The sequence below is a fragment of the Xiphophorus maculatus genome, chromosome 16 (assembly GCF_002775205.1).
Source record: "Xiphophorus maculatus strain JP 163 A chromosome 16, X_maculatus-5.0-male, whole genome shotgun sequence".
Taxonomy (NCBI): domain Eukaryota; kingdom Metazoa; phylum Chordata; class Actinopteri; order Cyprinodontiformes; family Poeciliidae; genus Xiphophorus; species Xiphophorus maculatus.
The window spans coordinates 5,205,852-5,215,284 of record NC_036458.1 but is presented as its reverse complement, the minus strand read 5'-3'; the positions used below and the strand labels follow the sequence as shown (position 1 = coordinate 5,215,284).

At 38.4% G+C, this 9,433-nt stretch overlaps 1 protein-coding gene across 2 annotated transcripts; it reads right to left on the bottom strand.

The window, feature by feature from the left end:
- Positions 1-497: 497 nt before the first annotated feature.
- LOC102216384 (band 3 anion exchange protein) lies at positions 498-8,874 on the bottom strand. 2 transcript variants are annotated; one of them, XM_005796661.3, is made up of 21 exons: positions 8,691-8,874; positions 7,660-7,728; positions 7,519-7,574; positions 6,654-6,763; positions 6,533-6,579; positions 5,850-6,015; positions 5,612-5,747; positions 5,458-5,527; positions 5,337-5,379; positions 5,069-5,253; positions 4,779-4,983; positions 4,238-4,438; positions 3,967-4,115; positions 3,680-3,874; positions 3,341-3,586; positions 3,162-3,251; positions 2,400-2,566; positions 2,076-2,317; positions 1,808-1,977; positions 1,388-1,561; positions 498-1,281 (listed from the first exon to the last, which is right to left on the bottom strand). In XM_005796661.3, the coding sequence occupies exons 2-21, from the start codon at positions 7,684-7,686 to the stop codon at positions 1,219-1,221; spliced, it is 2,742 nt and encodes a 913-aa protein (XP_005796718.1). In that variant the 5' UTR covers positions 7,687-7,728; positions 8,691-8,874; the 3' UTR covers positions 498-1,218. The 2 variants fall into 2 exon arrangements, with proteins under 2 accessions (XP_005796718.1, XP_023204221.1); XM_023348453.1 differs by having other exon boundaries at positions 8,711-8,874.
- Positions 8,875-9,433: the final 559 nt, after the last annotated feature.

Sequence of the window (9,433 nt, the reverse complement as noted above, 5' to 3'; positions counted from 1 at the left end):
TTTGAGGTGCGATTTTCTTAAATAAGTAATTTTGTAAAACTTTTAGTACATTTAGAACATCTAACCGCATAAAATATATTTATTATCCGGTTTTTATTTCTCACTTTTTAATTTAAAAGGTCGTCTTTGTGGTCACGAAATATTATTAAAGTATTAGCTAAATTCAACTAAATGTTTTTACCGTTTTCTGTTACATTTTGTAAAATAATAATAAAAAAAGATGGTATTATTAGAAATAAGTGCAGCTTAATCAATTGATTTTAAAAATTGTGAATACGCAGTGTGAGCTGTTTAATTGTGAGTGAAACGTTCATGCTTTTTGGATTTGGAGGTCACTATTTTTAAAAGTTTCAAAATAGAGGATTTGATATATGCATGATGTCCGTGAAAGCAGCATCCATCCTTAAATCCTTTCCTGTCTACTAACGGGATAAAAACTGAAAATAAATCGATAAATTTGTTTTATGCTGTTTCCAAGTTTCACTTATGAAGTCAAGCATTTTAAACACTGATTTTATTTGTATTAAAAATAACAATCCAAAGCAATGTACAGTTTAAGCACACACACGTTTGATGAACAATGTATTTTAGGTCATTTACAAGAATACTTTCCTGATGCTATGCTCCAGCATTTGATTATTTGACTAAAAATACATCTCTTTATTAGCTTCCCTTTATTGTTCATTGATTTTGATTAATTTTTTAAAGTAATTATACTCTAAAATCTCATATAGGCAACTCACATCTTTTTTTATACACATTTCAAACAAGAACAGAAAATACTATGACACACAAGAAATCAAATGGAGCAAACTTAATAAAAACAACTTAAAACATATTGTGAAAAATACTCCAGGCTGTGGGAAAAGGCACTAGTGAAAGTCACAGAAATTCCTATTTGTGATTATTTCAAAAACTTAGAAGAATAAATTAGCGTGAGCAAGAAAATCCTGTTAGAACAAAGGCAAATGCGACAAGCCATATATTAAATATGTACTGGAACGAAAAGGGACAAATGTTTTTATAGGGAAAAGTGCCTCATTTTTAAAACAAAAATGTCTCCAGTTAAAATACTGTTTTCTATATAAGCCTTTGCCTGGTTCATCAACAGAAACATTGCATGAATGCTGGATATGAAAAGTGATATTATAAAAATAAAAATGACAACAGTTTGTAATTACAATTAATGAGTGGTTTTTCTTATTGGCATATTGGTTTTTAAGCCAATCCATCTTCCATGTCTTCGTCATCGAATTTCACTTTGGCGTCATCTGCATCCAGCTGCAAGACAAACCCATCCATTAACAATAACACCAACAAAACAACTTCAAGATAACTTATGAATGAGTCTTGTTGGGAGGTTTTGGAGATGCAGCCCAGAACTTACGCATTTCATCTCCAGAGGAGTGAAGATCCGGCCGGTCATGAACATCCGCAGTGGGATGGTGAGAATGAGGAAGAAAGGCAGTGCCAATGAGAAGGGGCTCTGCTTGACAATCCAAAGGACGCCCAAACACACAATCTGGATCAGAGTGAAGATATGCATCCGCATTGTTTTCACCTGCAAAGATAAACAGACAGGATGAAGTTACTAAAGCTGACAAATCTCCCTCGTAGATTTTAATAAATCAACAAAAACGAAAGCCAACAGTCCTGAAAGCTTAAACTTGAATTAAAACAGTATTAGTACTTATAGTTGGGAACAACAACATGCAAAAGATACAAAATACACTTTAGAAATACGTAGCTTTTTCTGAAAAATGTGTCACAGGGTAAGATAAACCGTATTAAGGACTAGGAGTGATACCCTGGTAGCATAGGCGTCAGATGGATGGTATTTCTTGGGTGTAATGAGAAGCAGAATCCTGTCCCACATCTGGACACCATTTAGAGAGGTGATACCCATGTACAAGAAGATACCAAACAAGGCAGTCATTGGAATCATCCGCAGGATCGGTTCCATGAAAATCGAAACTCCTGAACAGTAAGAAAGAGAGTTGGTTATAAGAGGAGGAAACAGTTCTTCCATTCAAGCATGTTGAGAATGCATTAGCACTCTAGATGGCAGCACCTACCAACCATAAGGGCCACGATCAGACCACTGATCCTCTGCTCAATCACCTTCTCAATCACCGGTTTGGGGCCCTTAGACATGACAGTCAGAGCGTTGGCATGGGTGACAGACCGCACAGTGGCAGCACTCAGCCAGGGGACGCCAAAGATGGAGAAAATGCCGCCCATGGTGACCAGGAGGAGCAGGTCAAAATGAAAACCAGAGCCTTTCACCATCTTCCTCTCAGGTTTGCTCACAATCAACCTGTGAGCAAACAATAAAGAATTCTTTCACATTGTTCAAGTAGTTTATAATGGTAATGTATAGTGTATCCAACTTTACTCACGTAGTAATCTGGGACTCCATGAAAATGAGGATGAAGACAAGCACAGCAGGAACACAGCAGGCACCCATCATCCAAATAGGGAAAGGTTTTTTTTCTCCCATGGGGTTGATGACCCAGCCTCTGGATTTGGGGTTGGTCACTTCAATACCTTTTGGCACAACCAGTTTCTACAAAATAATGTAAATATTGGTTGATAAATACAAAAAGAAAGTAAAGATAAGGTTATTTTTGCAAAGTTTGAAAATTAATTTGTTTGTTTTATATTCTGCCATTTTTGAAGAAAAAAAAAATCAGGCTTCTTCATTCTAGCCAACAGTGGATTTATAAATATAGAGTTTGTGAAATTTTCTTAAATAAAAAACATCTAATCTGAGAAAACATGTCTAGGAAAGAAAATCAGAGATATACTCTCTCCAATAATACTCTGGGGAATTCTAAAACGTGCCTCAACACGTTTGTTGTGAATTGGCGCTATATATATACATATATAGCGCCTTATATATAGAACTGATCTGAACTGAATCCATACTTTAGGGCCACATGTAAAGGTTGATAAACAAGCTAACTAGTAAATGGAGACACTTTCTTTTTTGCCAAGCTTCTTCTTTCCCAGTGCAGACCAGTGATGTACACAACTGAACTTCAATTTGAGTCCAAGACTTATTCCTTAGTTTTTAAACAAATAGAGTTAGACAAAATCAAACAGTAATGCTTACTGCGGTTCATTTCAGATTTTTTTTTAGACATTTGCACATAACATACCTGAGTGTAAGCATCCTCAATGCTAATATCCACTGCGATCATGAAGAAGATGGCAATAGGGACTCCAAAATCTCCAATCAAGCGACGAATCTGGAGAGAAAATTAAAACATAGCCCTCCATCAAACCCAGGTCACTATGTAGAGGTGATTTTTAGAGTTTGTTCAGAACTTCTTCTTACCGGGCCTGGGAGGAAGGTACCATTTTTGAACTGACGAAGGAAGTATGCAATGAAGAAACAGCCGAACATAAGGCACATAGACAGCAGGGCAGTGTTGGGGTATGGCCTTTCAACCTCCAGCTCTTTAATGGTCACATTGCCATCTGAATGAATCTCCACGTGCTCCTTGACGACTGGATGGAAGGGGTTATCCAGTGTGTCATTAAGATGTTCGTAGTTCAGAATCAAAGGATGAGTTCTGAAGATCTGAACAAGAAAAGGGATTATAAGTCAGTTAGAGTTGATGAAAAAGAGAAATGATTGTTGGTGAGAAAGGGTGGAGGAATGAACTGTGGTAACCTTGATGAGCTTGGAAAAGGTCTCGTAGATGAAGATGAGTGAAATGAGGATTGAGAAGATTTCTTGGGTGAAGCGTGAAATGAATCGGACCAAGAAGCTGCCTTCCACGGCCACAACTACAACCACGATCACTACCAGCCACATACCCACCCAGATACGGCCCACAATGTATTCGATGCCTTGGGCTGTGCAGAACTAGTCCAGACAAAGAAAAGAAGACTTCAATGAGGACATTAGCGCTTTGAAAACATTTTCAGAAATCTTATTGTCTGATTGTTTATACATACGACAAAAAAAGCTTCTTCAAAAAGGAGCAGAGGTCCAGAAAATCCGATGATAAGGACAGGTTGGGCAGCAATGATGCAGAAGATCATACCCTGAACGCTGGTAGAGATCATAAGCTCTGAGACTCCCATCATTTTGTCTGTTTTGTCCGCTAAAGTGGATTTAAAGAGACCAACAAAAGCTTCAATCAGAGCCAGAGACTATTTTCAGCAACTACTATGGTCTTCAAACGCAACATAAGACATTTTTCCACTGTGGACTTTTTCTATTTACCTAGAAGCCCTCCGAAGGTGATGGCAGGTGACAGGGCAGCAAAGTAGATGAAAATGATGGCAGCAAGCACCTGAGGGTTCAGAGCGTCTATGTAGTCGCTGAGGTAGTGGCGGTAACGGCGCTTGATGTCTTTCACCATGCCACCAAAAGGATAGCCTGTACGGGCCAGAGGGTCTTCCTTTGGCCCTTCAGGAGCCGCATCTAAATGTAAACAAGAAGACATTCAGATGTTTACTTCATTTGGTCTGATTCTAAGTTCTCAATCATGGTCTACATTTTTCAATTTGCTACTTTTTACCTCAAAATTACAATTGTGAAGCACTAAAGGTGACCTACAATGCTTCCTTTAGCAGGTTAAGCTAGGTCTATGAGCTACACAAAACATGTTAATTAAATTTTTTGCACAAAATCATTGTTAGATAACAAGATCTCAGTGTGGTCAGTTCTGCCTATTCTTCAAAATTAGTTGAATTTTGACGTCTAAATCTAAGAGGGTTAAAATGTCTATATTCTTGTTGCAGTTCTGGTCAAAGATGCTAACCTGCGGCTTCTCCAAACATAAGGCGGGTGTCAGTGGGACGGAGTCTTTCACGCAGCATCTTCTTCTGGAAGTCAACTATTGACTCCAACATTGCCTTGTCCTGGATCTCAGTGGGAGGGATCACGATGCTGCAGTCCATGAAGTCAGCAATCGCTGTGTTCAACTCTTTCTCAGTTTGGGCAAGGTGAGCTTCCAGACTGAACACCTATCAGATGGGAGGGACAGATCATTTTAATCTGAGTTTGTTTTGACAGTCAGAGCCTATGATTTTCACTGTAGTTTTCTCCTACCCAGTCGGCCAGCAGAGCACCCATGGCACGCCCAATTTGAGTGTAGTTCAGTTCACTGCTGGAAGGGCCAACCATCATGAAGACAAAACGAATGGGGACCGAAGACTCGAGGATAGACTCCATCACCACAGTGTCACTCAGCCTGACAAAAGCCACCACGGGTTTCTGCAGGAGGTCGAGTACACCTGCAAGAAAACCTCTTTACGTCAGACATGGACCAAAAACATATACAACATACAGGGATAAAGCTGCATTTAAACAAACATACCTGTGAGGACAACTGAAGCCTCCATGTTGTCTGAGCTGTCTCTCTGCAAAATAAAGTAGATGAAGTATGTTAAAATATTCTATATGTTATACAAAGATGGACTAAAAGGTAAAATAATTACCTTCTTTACGACTGAAAATGTTTGCATTTGAATGTCTCCAGCTGGAGTGACCATAGGTCCCTCATTCTGACTGAAAGGACAAATTAAAACATGTTTAGAATGGCCTTGAGAGTTTATGCAATGGCAGGAAAAACAAAAACAAAAACATTCATACCTGCGTCTCAGTAGGAGAGCTCTCAGCAGGGAGTCTCGATCACTGGGACGGATTTCGCTTTTGCTGACCAGCTCGTCCGCTATTTTCTCAGCCACAGAGGCCAGGGTGCTGGCGTTCATGTCGAAGATGATGGCTCCTAAGATCCAAGGCTTGTGGTTACTACAGCTTCAAATAGTCCAACCAGACACAAGAAGTGTTTGGATGCTATTTTCTAGCTCTGTCACAGCTCTGAAATCACCTGAGTTCATCGCTCGTCGAACTTGGAGTAAGCTCTTAAAGGTGAGGTAGGAGACATGAGATGGACCCCATTGTCTGGTGTTGGGGTCAAGGTTTTCCTCATAGCCCACCCAACGGCTGGTTTCCTGCCAGATGTTGCCCTGGAGCTCATTTAACTCCACATAGGCCTGTTGAAAGAAACAGTAGGTCAAGCACTTTCCAACAAATTAGTGTTAAATCAGTGAAAAGAGTACTTTCCCCAGTAAAAATATCAGGTTTGTGTGATTAAAAAAACAGCACAAATCATCTCAAACGTAACACTGAAGTTTAATTTGCACAATTCATTTGAAAAACAAACATATCTGTTTGCATGTAGAGTAAAATACATAAAATGATGCAATGAACTGTCAAAAGGCATGTGATTAATCTTTCAGCTTTTAGTCTTCTTTACCATTCTCTACCATTAGTTATATTGGGTTTGGTTTCAAAGCAAATAAAGTCAAGCTGTACACATTTAATGAAAACTGTCATTGTTCCTACAATATACTTTTATTTTGTAAAAGGTTTATTGAATATATGAAAAAAGCTTTTCAATTATTTACCTTGTTTCATCTTTTTACATCACAAAACCTGACTTTTAACTGAAGTAAGTCCACTTTGGAGAACCTCTTTATACCAATTTTTTCTCCAGAAGAGTACACTTACCTGAGCATCCCCCCTGGTGGTGGCATTGGTATTCACGTTCAGAAACGCTAAAAATAAAGAGGCACAAGAGTGGTTCAAATGTGGGAAAATTCAATCAAATTTGCTGAAAATGAAAGCATACCATCTGAATCACTGGGAATAACAATGGCTTCCGGAGGAGGCTCAGTCTCTTTCTCTTTCTCCTCATCATTCCTTTCGACATCAAAGTTGTCGTTCAGGCCTTCTGAAGTTCTGATGGGTTTGGAGGTACAGAAACATGAGCTACATCCCCCACTTTGTACTCAGATGTTGCAAAACAACTGAAAAATGTTACTGTTGTCATTTCACAAAGATGCAAATCCATTCTTCATCATAGGAATGATTCAATTAAATTTCTAAACCTAATATACATATTTAAAAAAAATCCAGAATTGGTGCAATGCTTTTCATCAGCACAAGATGGCAGCACAAAGAGACTTGTTTATCAGCTACATTCTTATCTCTGATTGGCCCAGAAGACCATCTGAGTTCAAATGTCTGGGGATGTTTTCGAGCAGAATATAAAAAGCTGCTTACATTCTGAAAACAGGAAGTTATTTATTTTTGTTTACATAGTGTTTATTAAAAAACAGCAGAAGATTTTGTTAAATTCTCCATTCAGTTTCATAAAATATATTTCAGTCTATAAATGAGTAATTTCAAAGTCTAATTAAGAATTATATGCATATATATTTTATGCCTTTATTTTTGCATCTGTTTAGATAATCTATGTTTTTACTCAACAAAACAAATTCAAACAAATCAATGGTAAAAATTTTTTAAAAATTTATGAATCAAATGGTGCATAAATGCATCATAAACTACACACTCTTACAACCCAAAGGGCTTGAACTCAATAATTTAAAAATTGGGCCTTGGACTAGAATGATAATCTTATCAGAAACAGTGTGCAGAAGTTCTGTTGGGGCGCAGTGCTGAAGAAGGAGGCCTAAAGAACAAGCACTTACAGTTTTAAAGGAGAAGGGAAGGCTGGATCATTGTCTTCATATGACATGTCGCTGCCCTGGATAAGTTAGAAAATAATTAATTACTTTAAAAATTCTTGATAACAACTTCAAGTGTTTGAATCAGTAAAAATAAATACAAACCTCCTCAAAAGTGAAGTTGTTCTCCATGGATGTTGAATCGCCTCAGCTTCCAGCTACTTAATGCATTCCCTAAAGCAGAAAACAAATGAATTGACTCACAGAAGTTCTCTCTGGTAACTCAGAGTCAACAAATTCTCATTAAAGACCAGCTGTGTTAAACCTGGGACTTGATTTGATGAACTTATAATGGAAAGAACACATGATAACCCAAATTTACAGAGTTTTGCAATAATTATATCAAAAAAATCTTTTTTCTCTAATAATATTTGAGTATCATTACCAATGACACCAATTTTATTCAAAAACAAATGATCCGCCACCATATTTTTCATTCACAGTCTGTCTGTAAAGATGCCACACAGGTCAGATAATAAACTGGCCGTTGACAATTTGAAGCGCGATATAGTTTAAATAGGAGACTACAGAGTCTTATCTTTGGGTTACGCCCTTCAACCAGCCTCATATGTTCTCTTCAGTGGCAAGACAGTAAAAAAAATTACTTTTAGCTTCTGCAACTTTGCACAGAATTATACAATTAAACACAAAAACATTATATTTTTGTGTATTTTTGGACAAACAGAAAAAGGACAGGTTTTGATTGGCAAAATTAAAAATTTCTGTTGCGCATGGAGATTTTGAACCTGCTAACATTAACAGAAAAGGACTTTATCACTTTTAAAATCCACACACAAATATGCTTTTGCTTAAAAGTAATTTGATGTTTGCAACAATTTAAATTTATGGCATCAAACGCAAGTTATTTGCATATTTTAAAACAGCAAATCTTAAGGTGTTTGTCTTAAGTGCACTCTGTTGAAATTCTCGTTAAAAATAAAGCAAAGTAAACATTACTTATGACTAGTCTATAACCGTTGGTTGAAGTTTGCAAAAGATAATTTAAACTCAGACTTCTTGGTTCTTGTCCCCATTCTACTTTAAGACAGTCATCTTGTTTAAGATTTGCCTCCTTCACCAGTAATGCTATAAAAAACCATGTCTAAACCCCTGGCCAGAGGAGGCCACACCCCTACCTGAGTGCAGGTAATCCCACCTGGTCTCCAGCACTGGAAACAGGATGATCAGCGCCCTGTCTGCCTCGTTGAACCCGGAGACAAACTGACCTGGGATAGACGAAAAGACAAGTTCACTGAGGGGCCCGACGTGAGCGGGAACACCCACCTGAAAGTACGTCGGCGCTAAAGTGCAGGACCCCACAACCCCTGTGGTCGCTCAGCAGGGTGTATGACACACAAACATCTCTATCTGCCCCGGACACCTTGAGACAGGGATATCCCAGCCCTAATTTGCCTGCACCGCCCTTTCAGTGAGGACCAAATCTGAGGCCAGAGAGGCTCTGGACCTCATCATGTCCCAGGGGTCGAGAAAGGGGCAAAGTGTGGTTAGGAGAATATCTCTTTGCGTCATCTTGTTTACGAACTGGGGATTCCCTCATGATATCGATAAGAGATTGAAGGGGGTAGTTCCTGGTGATGTGATATGAAAACATTAATCTAAACTTAAATACATTACATAGCAACAGTCCAGCTCACTTGGTTCTTTCGGGTGCATGTGGGACAGGAGCAACAAGGCGAGACCTCCTCTGCTGGCTGGAGGTGTAGCTGGTTGCTAGGGACACACACAGGCGCATGATGATCCATGGACTGGAGAAAACAGAAATATATAATTAATTATGCTGAGAATTATTCACAAAACAAGCTAAAGCTGTTTCTGTAAAGTATAAAGTATGGAAAGCAGCTTAATTAATATAAAAAAT

What these genes read in the sequence shown, in the direction of transcription:
- LOC102216384 (XM_005796661.3), bottom strand. Translation starts at nt 7,686, where the DNA reads ATGGAGAACAACTTCACTTTTGAGGAG. An exon ending in GTGCTCTGCTGGCCGACTGG is followed by an intron (nt 4,984 to 5,068) that starts GTAGGAGAAAAC and finishes CCCATCTGATAG; the next exon opens with GTGTTCAGTCTGGAAGCTCA. An exon ending in CCTTTTCCAAGCTCATCAAG is followed by an intron (nt 3,587 to 3,679) that starts GTTACCACAGTT and finishes TTTCTTGTTCAG; the next exon opens with ATCTTCAGAACTCATCCTTT.